Source organism: Balaenoptera ricei, chromosome 8, assembly GCF_028023285.1.
Source record: "Balaenoptera ricei isolate mBalRic1 chromosome 8, mBalRic1.hap2, whole genome shotgun sequence".
In the NCBI taxonomy this organism is placed as follows: Eukaryota; Metazoa; Chordata; class Mammalia; order Artiodactyla; family Balaenopteridae; genus Balaenoptera; species Balaenoptera ricei.
In genome coordinates, this window is record NC_082646.1 from 99,073,259 (window position 1) to 99,090,344 (window position 17,086).

Consider the following 17,086-nt stretch of genomic DNA (forward strand, 5'->3'; position numbering starts at 1 on the left):
TGTCTGGGGTCTCACTTTCCTCATCTGTAAATTAGAGATTAGAACAAGAGACTAACCCTCAGAGTGTTGTTGCGAGGACTGCGTATTGTATATGGAAAACCCCGGCATGGAGCCACCTCCAATAAGTGTTAAGTGTTAGTAAAACACCCTGCACCAGGAGGGACTGGCTCTCTCACTCCCCAAGGGTTAGCTGCTAAGCTGGGGGAAACATCACTCCCGCTTGGAGATTATCCAGGTGCATGTTACAGGAGCTTTGGGGAATAATGCTTTTGGCTATCCTAGATCTCAGAAAAACCAAAAAGGCCCGCACCATCCCAAGCTAGGTGCTTCCCAGAAGCCAGAACCGGGCATAGAGGTGATGTCCCTGTAGATGTTATTGTTAAAGAGAGCCAGCTCTTTGCTAATCCTCTGCAGCTTTCCCGCTCTTTCATGCAGAACCCCCTCCCCCATGTTGGGACTTCTTTGTGAACAGTCCCTGGCCACGCATCTCATGCTTTGGAATTTGCCCATGCTGACGCGGGCTCCGCCACTCCTGATCCCTGTCTGGCAAATGAGCCCTGCCTTTGGAATGCTCCACTCCACCTCCAGCTCTGCAGCTTGCATTCAATCCCAGGTAATTGTATCCCCTCCCTTGCTGCCTCAGACCCAGTACCACGCAATCCCGGGCCTTCCTGGAACCTTAGACGTGAGTTCCAGCAACAATTAATTACACAGTATAGTGGACCATGCTGCTGTAATGGTACACTGACAGGGTCTTATTCATCTCCTGCAATAAGGAGTAGGCAGCCCAGAGCTGGATGGCAGCTCATCCAAGCTCTAAGGGACTCAGGCAGGCCCTCTCCCTGTTTCTGCTCTGCCATCCTTTGCTTTCCTCCTATCTTTTGTCTCATGGTTACAAGATGGCTGCTGCCCTTCCAGACCTCAAGTCTGCATTATAGACAGAACATATAAGAACAAGAAGTAACAAAGTCTGTACCTATATCAAGAAAGCAAAGGCCTCCCCAGAAATTCTAAGCTTGTAACTCATTGGCCAAAAGTATGTTACATGGCCACATCTAGCTGTAAGGAGGTCTGGGGAATAAGTATTTTTAGGTGGACACATTGACATACAAACAATATATGGGTAGTGTTAGTAAGAACGAAGGTTAAGTTAATAGAGGGTGAACCAGGGGTCAGCAAACTACACCAGCAAACCAAATCCAGCCTATGGCCTATCTTTATAAAGTTTATTTATTTATTTATTTATTTTTGGCTGCATTGTGTCTTCGTTGTGGCACGCGGTCTTTCTCCAGTTGCAGCGAGTGGGGGCTACTCCTCGTTGTGGTGTGCAGGCTTCTCATTGTGGTGTCTTCTCTTGTTGTGGAGCACGGGCTCTAGGCGCGGGCTTCAGTAGTTGTGGCACATGGGCTCAGTAGTTGTGGCGTGCGGGCTTAGTTGCTCTGTGGCATTTGGGATCTTCCTGGACCAGGGCTCGAACCCATGTCCCCTGCACTGGCAGGCGGATTCTTAACCACTGCACCACCAAGGAAGTCCCTATAAAGTTTTATTGAAACACAGCAGTGCCCATTTGTTACAACACTACAACAGCAGAGTTGAGTAGTTGTGACAAAGACCATATGGCCCACAGAGTCTAAAATATTTATTCTCTGGTCCTTTACAGAAAATGTTTGCCAACTCCTGGGGTAGGCAATTCTTACTGTCTGCCACAAGTACCAGCAAAGGAAAGGCATAATTTTTTTTTCCTGGAAAGAATATATTATTTTCCAGAAAATATTCCAATCACCATGAGAAAAACAGAACATTTTTTTTCTCTCCTTACATTTATTTTACAGTTTAGTATTAATTTTTATTTTGAATCACATATAGGGTGAATGCGGAGACTTATAAGCTTTTCAGGGTATAGGGCCAATAAAGGTCTTAAATCAGCCTTGATTTTCAGGTACTCCTAGTTGTGGTGTGACTTTCATTCATTCCACAAAGAGGTACTGAGCAGCTTTCATGGCAGGAATTGTGCCAGGTCCTGGATAGGAACAGGATGAATGAATGGATGGATAGATAGATAGATAATGAACTGAGAGAGAGAAAAAGCAAGAGAGAGAGGGATCAGACTAACAACGTCATGCCTTCTTAATTTTGCCTAGAGAATACAGATATGTTCGAGGAGAAGGGAATATAGACTACGATGGGAATTGTGGGTAAAGGCCTAACTGCTGTAACAAAGAGACCACTTCATAACTGCAGAGGTGTATAAAGCACGCAAGTTGATTCCCCTCTCATAGAACAGTCTCAAGGTAGGCAGGGCAGGTTGGCAGGCGGCTCTACTCCACACAGTCAGAGACCCTGGCTCTTTCCATCATCTTGCTCCCACAGCCCCTAAAAATTGACCTCGTCTCCATGGTAACAGCTGTGTTATAGGCACATTTGGGTTGCAGGTTATAGGAAGAGGAGGAGAGAACAAGGAAGAGCGCCCACCTAACGTTTAAGGCCTAGACCTGGAAAGTGCAACACATCACCTCCATTCCCCAGCCACGGAGTCATGTGGTTCACCTACCCACAAGGGAGGCTGGAACTGTGCTCTCTGGCTGGGCAACCATCCAATTATCTTGGACAAATGGGAGAATGAATTTTGGTAGAAAACAGTGATGTCCACTGCATGGCGTAGGCTCAGGAGCCCTTGCTGAACTCATGGGTGAGACAGTCAATGCCTGTGTGTTCCCAGGAGCTCTCAGGCCCTTCTGCTACCGATCCACTGTCCCGCACACCTGGGAGGTTAGTTCTGTTCACCCTGTCGGGTAGACATCGTCTTCTTCTGACGTCATCAGTGGCTCCCAGCCGCGGCAAGAAAATAGGACCACACCCAAAAAGGGCCCAACTGCCACACTAGTGACCTTATGTTCTGCCACATACCAAGTTCACACCCTGGGTAATTACTCTTGACAAGACCTAAAACATCACCCTTTATGAATGGTTTAAACAATTAACATTCCTTAAGAAAAATTCAAAAGCAGGTTGTGCAAAGTGCACAATTCCTGAGGCCTTAGACCCCTAAGAAACATCCCCACTTCCCCTTTCCCTCATAAAGAGCCAAAAGGATTGGGATCTATGAGATTTACTGTAGTGACCTATTACAACCTTAATCCAAGGGAGCGAAGCTAATGATGGAATTTCAGGTACAACATAAGGGGAGGGATTGGACACAGGGATACACCTTGGTCTCCTGGCGCATGGGGAGCCCAGACTGTGCCCCAAACATCCAGTGTGGACTGTCCCTGGGTCTCTCTTGGTGAAGTGCATCTGGCCTTTATACAGTATATATCTCTGCCCTAGGGGATCCGGGTGACAGCACATTCATCAGATAAATTAATTTCTGTTAACGTGCCAAGGAGAAGGGCCCTTCCAGGAAACCAGGGCCTCTCAGAGTATGCCCTGTTTGCCATTAAAGTATTTGTCACAGTGAAATATCAGGCCTAAGAGAGAAGAGCACCTAGGGGCTGCTCTTAATAAACTGAAACCCACAACCTTTAAAGTTTGACCCTGGAATGAGACTCTCCAAGTAGGGGTCAGAGGACCAGCTCAGTCCCTTTAAGTCTTTCCTTCCTCCAAAGGGTAATCTGATTCAAAGGTGACAAGGTGATCAGATGGCATCCTCCACCTGGAGACCAGCCCATAACTGGGAAGCAGGAAGTCCCATTTCTAGAGGAAGGGGCAGTGCAGGTATTACAGAGCAAGTGCCAGAGCGGTTGGAAGAGGACAGGCCTGGGGCAGAGCTCACCCTCCGGAGGCTGTACCTGCCCTGGGGCTGTTGGATGGTGCTCATTTCCCTGTAACCCTTCCAGTTCCCATAGCCCACCAAGGGCTGTGTTAAACTGGGGCGAGGGTTTATGCAGTTAGCAAGTGAGACTTTAAATGTACTCCATAAATTTTACCTTCTTATTATGGAAATTTTCAAATGTACACAGAAGTAAAGAGACTCCTATACCCTCCATGTTCCCATGCCTAACTTTAACAATTGCCTATCTTGTTTTATCTATCAACCGTTGGGGATATTTTGGGGGGTGGGGGTGAGTATTCTGAGTATTTCGAAGCAAATCTCAGACATCTCACCCATAAATCAAATGGTACTAATTAAATGGTATTTGACATCCTACAAACAAATAGTAGTCTCTACTTTCAACCATATCAGCTAGGGTTTTGAGCAAGGAGGTTGAGACCCACTGGTATAGTCCAGACCCCTAGTTTTAATGACGATAACTCCGGAGAAGTGAGCTACCCAACGTTGGTGCTAGAGCGGGTACCAGGAAGAAGTCGGTCCTCCCGGCTGTCTGGTGAGTGACGGCCCAGGCTGGTGACCATTTCCCAGGGCCCGTCCCTGGGAGGGGGAGGGGGACCCTCCACTAACTGCTGGCAGGAAGAATCCCGGCTGTTCCCCGAACACACTTTTGGAAGCACAGACCGGGTGCGCGGCAGCGGGCCACGAATGCAGCCGGGTACTGGGACGTGCAAGCCGCGGTAACTGGAGCGGGGGATCCTGGGCGGTATACCCCGGTCTGGGGTGGCCTTGGAAAGAGAAGGGGGCCTGCTCCCACGACCGGTGGGATAACCCGGGGCCAAGGTCAGGCTACGGCCCGGATCGCCCCGCCGCCACCCCGGGTCCACGTGGGGAGCAGGCCGGCGAGGCTGGCGCGGCGCCCACGCCCGTAGCTGGGAGAGCAGGAAGTAATCTCCCGCGGGCGCGGCCCTGGGCGTGGCGCTGCAGGTGCGGCTCAATGTGGCGCGGGCCGGCGGCAGGTGCAGAGGACGGGGGTGAGCGCGGGGTCGCCTTCTCGGCCAGCGAACGCCAGCCCCGGGGTCGGAGCTTGCGGCTGAGCCGGGCCTGGAGAGGGTGTTTGGGGAGGGGGTGCTGACTTGAGGCTCGGATCCGGCCGCCGGGAGGGTCTCGAATCGGGGGTGGGGTGGGGGGCGCTGCTGGGGGTCTCCGGCTCGGGAGAGGGATGGGGCGGTGAAAGTAGGGGGAAGGAGGAGACTGCAACAAGGTTTTGGAAGTGTGAGCGGGACTAGGTAGAGGGACGCGGGGCAGGTTACGGGGCGGGGGTTCTCTAGACGCCGGGGAACGCGGGGTGGTCCCAAGGCTCTGGGGACGCAGTCCTGCCCGGGGATGAGGGGAAACGTGGACCTGCAGATGAGCCGAGTCGAGAGGCGTTAAGCCTCTAGAGGATATGGAGCAGGGGCGGAGGAGGGGGACTGGGGGCAGGAAGGGGGCCGAGGCTCTAGCACCCACAGGCACCTCCCGCGGCTACCGAGATCTAACACCAGCACCACCATCTGCGGGCAGGGAGCGCACAAGGGCTGCCAGAGACCCGACGCGAGCCTGACTCCGAAGGCCATTTCTCTGAGGCTGTGGCTTTAAGGGAGACGCTGGGCTTGCGGGCTCTTTAAGGAGGCGGTTGGGGGCGTGTCAGGAAATGAGTCCTGGGCCCGCCTCGCCGGCGGGAGCGGCCTCGGAAGTCCGGAGGCTGCGGGGCGGAGCTAGGGCCGGCACCGGGGAAGACCGCCCGCCTGGGGCTTGTACTGGCCCAACTTCCTTCCGGTCCAAAGCGCCTGGGCCCTGAGCGCCTCTGACCTCGCCTGCACCCTCTTTCCAAACCCCCCGCACGCTCTCCTTTCAGCTCCTTGCATGCCTCCCCCTCTCACCCTGCAAACCTTTCTCTCCCATAGCAACCCATGCCTGTCTCTCTCTGCACCTCTTCCTCACGCTGTCCTCCGCCCTTTTCTAGCACCTCCGCCCTGCATTTCTCCCCCTTTTCCTTCCATATCTCTCCCCCGCCCCCCCCTTCCTGCGAATCCTCCTTGCTAGGTCCCAGCCCCTTCTCCCCTGACCTGTCATCTCTGTCCAACCTTAGCCCGTCCCTCACCTCTTCCCTGTGTCTGTCTCATGAACCCCCTCAGGGTGGCAGCAGGTTGTGGGACTCACCCCAGAGCAGAACCTCTCCATCCAGGAGAAGGGTGGGAGGCCTCCAGGCCACCTGCCATGTGACAGTTGAGGACTTCAGCTTGCAGAAAGCAGAAGTGAGCCCACAGCTCCGTACTCCAGGAAATCAGTCTGGCTGTAGGGTGACCCAGCTACTCTGCTACCATGAACAGGGCCTCTCTGAAGCGGTCAAAGATCCTGCACATGGCACTGATGGGGACTTCCGACCCTTCCGGAGAGGCAGAGGCCAGCCACGAGAAGCCCTTTGTGCTGCGGGCACTGCAGATCGCTCTGGTAGTCTCTCTCTACTGGGTCACGTCCATCTCCATGGTGTTCCTTAACAAGTACCTGCTGGATAGCCCCTCCCTACGGCTGGACACCCCCATCTTCGTCACCTTCTACCAGTGCCTGGTGACCGCGCTGCTGTGCAAGGGCCTCAGCTCACTGGCCACCTGCTGCCCTGGTACCATGGACTTCCCCACCCTGCGCCTGGACCTCAGGGTGGCCCGAAGCATCCTGCCCCTGTCGGTGGTCTTCATTGGCATGATCACCTTCAATAACCTCTGCCTCAAGTATGTGGGTGTGGCCTTCTACAACGTGGGCCGCTCACTCACCACCGTCTTCAATGTGCTGCTCTCCTACCTGCTGCTCAAGCAAACCACCTCCTTCTATGCCCTGCTCACCTGCAGCATCATCATTGGTGAGTGGCCAGCCAGGGCCACGGGGAATGGCTGTGGGGGATGGGGGAAGATGGGGGCCAAAACCCTAAAGAACAACCCTGTCAAACACCTTTGACTTTATCTGTCCCAGCTCCCTTGTCGTGACAGTCATATGAGGAAGAGCCTGGGGTCCAGAGAAAGCAAGTAACTTTCTGGAGGTCACCTAGCAAGTTAGGGGCCCAATCAGGGCCCTTCAAACAAGATGGGATTCTAATCTACATTTCACAGAGGGAAAACCAAGGCACAGAGAAGTTAAGTAATTTGTCAAAGATCACTCAGCTAAGTGGCAGAGGTGGGATCTGATCTCAAGTAATCTGGCTCCTTACACTTGACCACTATACTCTCTTGCTTCTCAAGACTTCAAGTGTCCTGACTCCCCATCCAGTGCTCTTTCTAGAGGACATGGCATCTTGTAATAAATATACCATCACCGTCTGACCTTGCAGGCTTACAATAATGCCTGAGTCAGTGGCAAGAGATATGCTTTGAGATAACTTAGCCGTCTTCCCAGACTTGACCCTCAGAAAATAAAAATGATTGATGGGGACATTGTGCTAATCATTCGCATACAGCATCTCCTATGTTCCCCAGAGATCCCCTGGGTGGTGGCATCACCATGATCAACTCTACACAAACAAGGAAACTGATACTCAGAGAGGTTAAGTCACTTACCCAGAGCCCCACAGCTAGGAAGTAGCCATGCTGGGATGCAAACTCAGATTGGCCGGACCCCCAGGCCTGTGTTTCTAACCACTCTGCTCTGTTCTTGTCCCCTAGAGGTTAGAACTGCACTATCCAGTTCAGCAGCCACGGACCACATGTGTCTATTCCAATTCAAATTCAGTGAAATTTTTAAAATTCAGTTATTCAGTTGCAGGTGTTGTTACCTGATTCTGTAGCCACATTTCAAGTGCTTAGTCACCACGTGTAGCCAGTGGCTACTGTATTGGACAGCACAGATGACAGAGCATTTCCATCGTCACAAAATGTTTTATTGCAGCCCATTAGGTAAGAGCACCCCCAGCTTCCCACCCCCTCAGAGCCCTCCTGGGGCTCAGTCATCCAGGAATGGGATCTTTCTTTGAACCTGTTCGGGTTCCTCCTGGTGCTGCAAATTTCTTCTTGGTTGACCTACATGTTCTCAGTTGGTGTCTCAGAGTCTCAGGCTGAGATGCACTGGCTGCCGAGGAGAGGCCCATCGCAGGCCACCTGTCCTAGAAAATGTTCCCCTCACTGAGCCACTTCGGGACCTAGGGCTGCCCAGTCTAGGTCCAAGGTGGGAGAGGGAGCAGGGCAGAGGTTGGAGTGGGGGGGAGCTGCTAAGACCCCTGGCAGATCGGGCTCGCTGCTCCCACTTCCTCCCCAAGGGAGCTGGTATGGGTTCCCAGGCCCCACTTAGCCAAATGCCCCAGGGATCTCCACTTCAGCCCTGCTGACCCTATAAGGGGTGGAGTGGGAGGGACCTCCTGGTTGGCAAATTTGCATGCCGACCAGTGAAGTCATTAGGGAAACTAGGCCCAAGTCCCGAAAAGTAATCAAAGTAGCAGATGGTGAGATAGCTGCTGGGAAAGTGCATTCGCTGGCCAGCCTGATGGGGCAGGCGCCCTGGAGGCTGGTGCTCTCTGCTGGCCCAGCACCTGGCTTCCTCTCCACAGTGTTTCCCCTTCCTTCCTCCTCGTGGGGGAAGATGGGTCTCAGGTGACTCTCTAGGCCTCCTGGGATTGGGACACAAAAGGTGCTGTGGAAACCCTGGTGGGGAGTGGGGAGGGAGGAATCTAAGCAGGCATTCCGGAGAAAGTACTAGATGGGTATAAGGAAGGAGTGAGGAGAGAATGTTCTAGTCAGTAGAAAACACGTGCGCATTTCTGCATGGCTGGGCCAGAGCAAGATGCACCCCTGAGGCTGCCCAAGTTAAGTGAGTCTGGACTATTTCCTGAGGGCAGTGGGGAGGCACAGAGGGGCCTTAAGCCAGGACAGGACCTGAGCAGATCTGTACTGTAGGAAGATCATTCTGTTTGCAAGGCGGAGAGTAGATTGATTGGAGTGGGAGGGTCAAGAATGTGACCCAGCTCTCTACAGCTGAAGGAAATGGGAGCTCAGAGAAGTTAAGTAAACTGTCCCCAGGCCACCCAGCCTCTAAATAGCAGAGCCTGATCAGAGCCCAAATCTCTCTGACACCAAAACCACGTCGCGGGAGATACAACATGTGTAAGATTCAGCCCCTGCCTTCTGGGAAGGTGGGGTCTAGCTAAAGAGACTGTACTGTCCCCATGGGCAGGTGCCTAGCAGCCCAGGGCAGGCAAGGGTCTTGAAGGAAAGCACAGCAGGAGGAGGCCAGGAAGAGGTCGGGTGCTGGGGGTATCAGGAAAGACTTCACCCCTGGAGAGACTGGCTTTGACCCTGAAGAATGAGTGGAATCTCCCAGGAAGGAGGAGGGTGCTTCTGGTGCAGTAAATGGTCAAGGACACTGAGCTCTGGTGTGAGAAGCAGGGAGATGAGAGAGGACTCGGGGTGATCGTGACACAGAGACACAGGTCGTGGCAAGGGCGTGGGAAGCCCAGCGTGCCAGGCTGAGACTCCTTGCAGACTTGGGGGGCAGTGGGGTGCCATGGAGGCTCTGTGAGCAGGAGATGTCACAACGTGAGAGTCTCAGAAAGAGTGACTATCCCCAAAGACCTCAGGCCACAAGTGCTTCTAACCATTGTAGGCTCCCATTTTACAGACCGGGAAGCCGAGGCTCCGAGACCTTAAGTCGCTTTCCCAAGGTCATCTTAACCACTAAGTGCTGTATCTGTGCTCATCCTTCAGAGCTCATTTCAAATGTTGCTTTCCAGGTGCCCCAGGCCAGCACAGTCACCCAGTTATGGGTTCTCACAGCACCCTGTACTGTTTTATGGGCCTCATTACAATTGTAATTAAAGAAGTCATTGGGAAATGAATCGTTTTAATGTCTCTCTCCTCTGCCAGAATATGAGCTCCGTAAGGAAGGGTTCATGTCCTGGGCTACTTCCCCAGCCCTGCGTTGTACTTAGCATGTAGGGGAGACTTTGCACACGTTTCTTGCAGGAAGAGCAGGGAGAATGGGATGATGAGGACAGCGTTACACAGTCTGTGAACTTTGGTGGCAAAATTCTCTGTCCTTCCTCCTGCCCATCCTCATCCCCCTCGCCCTTCTCCTCCTCTCCCTACTATAGGTGGCTTCTGGCTTGGTGTGGACCAGGAGGGCGCAGAGGGTACCCTGTCTTGGACGGGCACCCTTTTTGGCGTGCTCGCCAGCCTCTGCGTCTCACTCAACGCCATCTACACGAAGAAGGTGCTCCCGGCGGTGGACGGCAGCATCTGGCGTCTGACCTTCTACAACAACGTCAACGCCTGCGTCCTCTTTCTGCCCCTGCTCCTGCTGCTGGGGGAGCTCCCGGCCCTCTACAACTTCCCCCAGCTGGGCAGCGCCCACTTCTGGGGCATGATGACGCTGGGCGGCCTGTTTGGCTTCGCCATCGGCTATGTAACAGGACTGCAGATCAAGTTCACCAGTCCCCTGACCCACAACGTGTCCGGCACAGCCAAAGCCTGCGCCCAGACGGTGCTGGCCGTCCTCTACTACGAGGAGACGAAGAGCTTCCTCTGGTGGATGAGCAACATGATGGTGCTGGGAGGCTCCTCCGCCTATACCTGGGTCAGGGGCTGGGAGATGAAAAAGATTCAGGAGGAGCCCCGCCCCAAGGAGGAGGAGAAGAGTAACGTGGAGGTGTGAGCTTCTCCGGAGACCCTGCGATGGCCCCGCCCAGCCCAGGGAGAATGCCCATGAATGCAGTGAAGGTGTCTCTCTGGACCCAGAGACAGTGGCCTTACAGACCTGATGGGAATCTGGTGGTTGAAATGGAACCAGTGTTTCCAAGTGATGTCAGAAAGTTGCCAAACCTGTCTCGACCCCCTTTCCTATTTCTGGGTTTCTGTCCTCCCCTAGGGAGGAGGGTCCCCCATGGGAAGAGCCAGTTAGGTTCTCTGGAAGAGCACCAGCTCTCTGGGAGTAGGAGAGGGACAGCACCCCCTCCTGTCCCCCTGCCAGGGCCTCCTACCTCCACATGACCTTTGGGGTTGGGGACAGGCCACAACCTTTAAGGGACAGTATTGGCAAAGCCATTACGTCTTCACTTGGACTCAGGGGAGATGGGGGTGTGACCCCACCACAGGCTTAGGATTTGGGAAACCTCACACCTCTGTGCCCCGGGGCAGGCAGCATAGCTTTGGCCCACCCCAAACCAGCCTTCTTTTGGAGGAAAGTGTAGGCTGGGCTGAGGGAGGAAATGAACAAACATTCTCTCTTCTCTGCATTGAGACCAGCAGCCCCCGTGCAAGGGGGTGAAGGATCAGCGGTACCCAAGCCTGGCCCAGGCACCTGCAGGGGCTGCTGGGAAGTGGCCTGGGAGTGGGCTGCATCATGGGAGAGCACCTTTTCCCTGCGCCCTTTCCCCCCCGCTGTCTGCACCCCACGTTTCCACTGTTTGACTGTGGCAGTCATTAACACCCTCCCACAGTTGCTAACACCAGTTTTGCCCGCCTCACTCCCCTGCCCCTGAGGGGCAACTGCCACCTGGCACAAACAATTACCTGGCTCAGGTAACAGCCCCCCAGAAGTGGAGGCAGGGAGCCGCTTTGGCTTCTCCCAACTCTGCCTTCTCCCAACTCTGCCTCTCCAGGGCATGGTGATGGAGCCAGGGTCAGCTCAGAGCCTTCCACCTAAGCTGTGCTGGGCCCCCCAAGATCCAGGTCCCTGCAGGGCAGGTGTTGTAACCTGCTCTTGATGAAGGTGTTAAGCTAACAATTACAAACTTCCCCGAGTCTGGGGCCGAAAGAATCTTCCCTTCCCCTCACCACACCCTCCGGGCCTGAGGGTGGCTTTCACAACTCCTGTCCCTTCTGTTGGGTGTTTTGTTCCACCAAGTGGAACAAAACTCCTTGGGGTAGCTCCTGATGTTTTCAGCCCCTGTAACGAAAGGCTGGGGAGAGTGGGTCTTCTCACGAGTACTCTCTTCCAGTCCCCGCACAATCCCAGGTGGTTTCTAATGAAGTTGGTGGGGCCTGATGCCCTGAATTGTGTGTGATTTAATTAAAAATCAGAGTAAGACATCCTGTGTGTGTGCAACGAGAAGGGACAGGCAGGGTCTGGCTGGGATTTATGAACAAAGGCTCATCCCTGCCATCGCCAAGCCTGGGTTCTAGCAGGACAGCCCTTCTAAGAATCTGTTCTCCCTCCAGGCAAGCGGTTGATCCAAATACCAATACTCCTTCCGGACCTCAGGTTTCGTATTGGTGCTTGTTGCCATTTACTGGGCACTTGCTGGAGGCAAGACACTGCTGAGTCCTCTATTCCATCATTCATCTCCACAACCCTCCCACGCGCCTTGAGGTGGGCACCATCGCTGATCCCCCATTTTACAGATGAGGACACTGAGGCTCAAGGAGGAGCACAGGAAGGAAGAGGCAGCAGTAGGATTCAGACGGAGGTCTCTGCCTTCAGAGCACAGGTACTTAACCACAATGCCCTTAACTGTACCCAGCATTTTTTGAGCATCTACTACGTGCCAGGCACTGTGGTAGAACATACTGGTATGAAGACCCAAATCTGCTTTAAGGGTCTCAAATATAAACACACATCAAGGTCCCCATAACAGATGCCGTATTGCCCTGAGGTCTCAGAAGATGGAGAGACCAAGTCTTCACAAGGGCCAAGATGTTTGAACTGAATATTACTGGGCAAGTAGGGGGCTCCAGGAGCAAGGGTAGACTGGCCCAGGAAACAAGGTTAAGCGGAGGAAAGAGCACATGGGGAGTGGTGAGAGGTTTTTTTTGGGGGGGGGAGGGTGGATAGGAAAGGAGGGTGGGCCATGGCATGAACAGCCTTGAATGCAGTGGTCAATCTGGACTTGATTCTAAACGATTTTAAAACCGTCACCAGGTCCCTTAAACAGAGAAGGGACATAATCGTTTCTGCACCCCTTGTATGATCAGAAAATTGAGATAACCTTCTTAATGTTAGTTGCACTTTCTTGAACAAGATTCAAGAAAAACCTAAATAGTTTGAAAAAAATTCAGGCAGCCTTAACTCTCACGACACAACTGAACAGCCTACTGTGCAAGACCCCCATACAGAAAAACACAAAGATGTGCAGTGTATGTGGATGGGTTTGAATCCACACGCGGCAGAAGACCCCAGTTCTGATGCAGATGAAGCCCAGGGAACAGCCAGAGCCAGCCTTCCAGCATCCCAGCCTCTCCCACAGTCAGCACCCCCGCCCCCAGCTCATCTCTATGGTATTTAAAGGAGCCAAGACCGCCTCCAGGAATGTTTCCCCTGCAAGCAGCAGAAGAGGTGCTCCTTCCCCTGCAAACCCACTGTTCCCCTTCTCTCTTGTCCCTTTTTTTTTTGAACAAATTGTCTTTTGTTTGTGACATACAAATACAACCAATGGAAAAAGAGATCACTTTCTCCCTTTGATTCCAGTGATAACAAGTTGCTAAAGAAAAAATGTACCTATCAAGAAGGAGTTTCTCTTGAAAGTTTCCTCTAAAAAAAAAAAGCCAGGAAGGGTTAAAAAAAAACCATGTAAATGTCATATACACATCAACAAAGATAACCTGAAATACGGTGGATACAACTGAAAAAAAAAAAGAAAAACTCAGAAAATATATTTTAACTTGCCCCAAACAACAAACAAAAAAAATGCCTGGTACAAAAGGCAGGGATATGGAAGTCAGCCTGCCCAGCCAAAAAAATTGGTGGGTGAAGATGGAGAATTTAGGAACAGTGAGCTGGGCCAACACTGCAGCACACCTCTGCTTCAGAATGCATCGCTCTTCACTTCTGTTTTTGAAGAGCACTCGACCAGGAGTCAGGAGACCTGGGTTCCACTTCTTAGAAGCTAGGGGGCCTCAGGCAAGTCCCCTAACCTTTCCAGGCCTCACTTTTCCTATCTGAGATATGGGGATAATCCTTGTCCATCCTGCCACACAAAATGATTGTGAATTAATGCTCAGCATCATTCTGGAAATACAGTGAGCTATTGTTCTTATCAACATCAACAAACAACAATCTCTTGGAGTATTAACTATGCACCAGGCACTAGGGAGACAAACAGTGGACAAGACACTAAAAACAAGTAAACAAATAAATACAGCATGTTGAGGACAATGAAGAAAACAGAAAAGCCAAAATGGAGACTATCAGAGGGGAACCTTCTCTAGACAAAAGAATCAGAGAAGGCCTCTCTCTGAGCACATTTAACCTCAGACCCAAATGATGGGAAGCAGCCAGCCATAGGAAGAGCTAAAGAAAAGGCATCCCAGGCAGAGGTTACAGCCCATGCAAAGGCCCTGAGGAAGGAAGAGTTGGGTGTGGTCCAGAACCAGAGAGAAGTCCAGGCGGGTAGGAACAGAGTTAGGGAACCAGCTATTCCCAGGGGACAAAAATCCCAGGAATAAGGACTTCCCTGGTGGCACAGTGGTTAAGAATCTGCCTGCCAATGCAGGGGACACGGGTTCGATCCCTGGTCCAGGAAGATCCCACATGCCATGGAGCAACTAAGTCTGTGCACCACAACTACTGAGCCTGCACTCTAGAGCCCGCAAACCACAACTACTGAGTCCACGTGCCACAACTACTGAACCCCGCGTGCCTAGAGCCCGTGCTCTGCAACAAGAGAAGCCACCACAATGAGAAGCCCACGCACCACAACGAAGACGAGCCCCCACTCGCCGCAGCTAAAGAAAGCCTGCGCGCAGCAACAAAGACCCAATGCAGCCAAAAATAAAAATAAATAAATTTGTATTAAAAAAAAAATCCCAGGAATAGGAAAGGCGGAAGAGACAGACTTGGCAACTTTCTGACATTACTTGGAAACACTGGCTCCTTTTGGTTCCACTCACCATGGGGTGGAGAGGAGGTCAGAGACCAAGTTCCAGCCGGGGAGCACCTTACTGACCACAGCAAGGAGGTTAGATTTATTCTCAGTGCCTGGGGAAGCCACTGGGAGTGCCATGACTGGTTTATAGCTTAAAAAGTTCCCTCTAGCTGCTGTGAGGAGAATGAATTAGATAAATCAGTTAACCTCTCTGATCCTTTTCCTCATATGAAAGAAAAGAAAGTTGTTCTAATTAAGAGATAAGATGTTGATTTAAGGAGTCAACATACATGAAATTTAGTTACTAGATGAGAAAACTGAGGCCCCAAAGGGTCAAATGACTAGTCCGGGACACCAATGACAAAACAGAGTGTGGTACTCAGCCCTGCTGGCCCCCCTGTCTGATTTGCTTCCCACAGCGGCCTCACCAGATGCAGCCCTCACCCAGCCCACCCCCCCGCCTCCCCGGAAACCTTGGCTCCTGTGAAAGGGCTAAATTTAGGACCTGAAACCAGCTGAAATGGGACAGCAGAGCCTGCTGCACTGAAGCACCTGGTCCAGATGTGCTGGGAGCTCAGGTGAAGGAAGGCTATGGGTGGTGTGGGGCAGGGAGGGGTGGTTACTAGCGTGGGGACGACAGCAGGATGTCCGGCACCTGGTGAGCACAGGTGGGGAATCTATACATGAGAGCTGGGAATGAGTTGGGAAATCAGAGTCCGGCCCCAGATTCCACAGACAAGCCTGAGGCTCAGAATGCATGACAGGCTTGCCCGAGGCCGCAGCGCAATGGAACCCAGACCCCTCCTCCCAGGCCAGTGCCCTTTCTCTAAGCATCATCATCATCATCATTTTTAGAAATAATAATAATCACCATGATTATTATTATTGCTAGCAATTGTTAGATACTCACCACATGCCAGGTGCTATTCTAAGCACTTGACCCGTATTAACATCTGCAACGGGTACTATTAACATCCCCCTTTCACAGATGAGGGAACCAAGACACAGAAAAATAAGCAACGTGACCCAAATCACAGAGCTAGGTTCCCTCTCTGCACAGTGAGACTGAATATACAAATGGACATTGGCCAAACCATATATGACAATAGAACTCCGACCCATAGCTTCGGCAGCAATCGGCTCTGGAACCCAAACCAATATCTCCACAGACGTGAGCCCAGGACAGTCAGGACCCGGGGAACGACTGCCTGTTTCCCTACTTTGGCCCGCACCCCCTACTTCCAACTAAGGACCAACCAGTCACATAAGGCGTCCTGCCCCCTTGTAATCAGCCCACCTCCAGCTTCCCCATCAGTTTAACAGCCTCCTGAAGCCTTGCCTTTTCTCACTATAAAGCTTTCCCATTCCTCAGCCTGCCTTCAAATCTTTGCCACGTTTCAAGTGATGGTGGCTGACTCCCCCGCTAGAGCAAGCCCCGAATAAATAGCCTGTTTGTTCTCATTTGGGTGATCTTTGTTCGTTTCTACAACTCCCACTCCCCATCAGCTTTCTGTCCAGGTACAGGCTGGCTTGGGAGGAGGAAGTAGTCTCAGGTGAGCCCCAGCCAGGTGGAAGTAGCCTGTGGTGTGAGGGTGGGGCTCGTTGTGGGTGGCTGCATTTCTACGAGTCCTGCAGTCTAGCTTCCAGGCTGCTCTGTAGCCCCAGAAGGCTTATGTGATTTTCCATCCAGCTAGCGAGACTCTCTCTGCTTCCTCCCCAGGTCACTATGTACAGGGTCCCTGCCTTACCTCATTTTTCATTCCCCTGGTCCTTAGTGAGTGCCCGCTATATGCAGGGCCTGAGCTAGTCTCTTTACATCTTCATCTCAGGTAATCCTAAACCCCCTTTAATAACCCTGATTTAAAGCAGGATCACTTTGCACTGAATCTCAGATGGAAAGAAATGACTTAAAACAGTAAAATCAATTCAACCACCACCCCAGTTAACCAGTGGATCCTGAAGCCAACCCAATCTATCCAACAAAACCTGGGCTCTGGAACAGCATCATGGTCGTGGAGCTGAACCCGAACCCAAACCATATCTCATCGATCTCAGCTCTCAACTCCCATGAAACCTGGTGGGATGGGGTCAACAGAGACAAACACAGACCTCCAGCTCTGTCCTGGGACCAAGAGCTCATATTCACTTGAGTCGGACTCTGTGGGAAGGTGAGGGGGCATAAAAAGAACATGAAGGTTGTCACCTTCTCCAGAGGCCAGGCAAGTAACAGGCAAGGGGAGAGGCCAGGGTGTGAGTCAACAGGGATTAGTGGAGCTTATAGCAAACTGGGGGCCAGTGAACCCAGCAAAAGGCCCCAACTTCCTAATTTCCAAAACTAGTTTGCCCCTCTGGCCACCAGTTTTCAACTTCTAGGCAATTGGACCTAAGTTGGAATCCCAGCTCTGCCATGTGCTGACTGGGCATCTTTGTGTGAGTCAGATAACATCTCTGCAGGCTCAGTTTCCTGGCCACTTCCTAGCTGTGTGGCCATAGGCAAA

At 52.2% G+C, this 17,086-nt stretch overlaps 1 protein-coding gene across 5 annotated transcripts; it reads left to right on the forward strand.

The window, feature by feature from the left end:
- The first annotated feature begins 4,402 nt into the window (after positions 1-4,402).
- On the forward strand, positions 4,403-11,815 carry SLC35C1 (solute carrier family 35 member C1). Of its 5 annotated transcripts, none has more exons than XM_059931444.1 (3): positions 4,403-4,509; positions 6,142-6,668; positions 9,882-11,815. In XM_059931444.1, the coding sequence occupies exons 1-3, from the start codon at positions 4,478-4,480 to the stop codon at positions 10,439-10,441; spliced, it is 1,119 nt and encodes a 372-aa protein (XP_059787427.1). In that variant the 5' UTR covers positions 4,403-4,477; the 3' UTR covers positions 10,442-11,815. The 5 variants fall into 5 exon arrangements, with proteins under 5 accessions (XP_059787427.1, XP_059787429.1, XP_059787430.1 ...); XM_059931446.1 differs by having other exon boundaries at positions 4,436-4,509; positions 5,947-6,668; XM_059931447.1 differs by lacking the exon at positions 4,403-4,509 and adding an exon at positions 4,537-4,803.
- Positions 11,816-17,086: the final 5,271 nt, after the last annotated feature.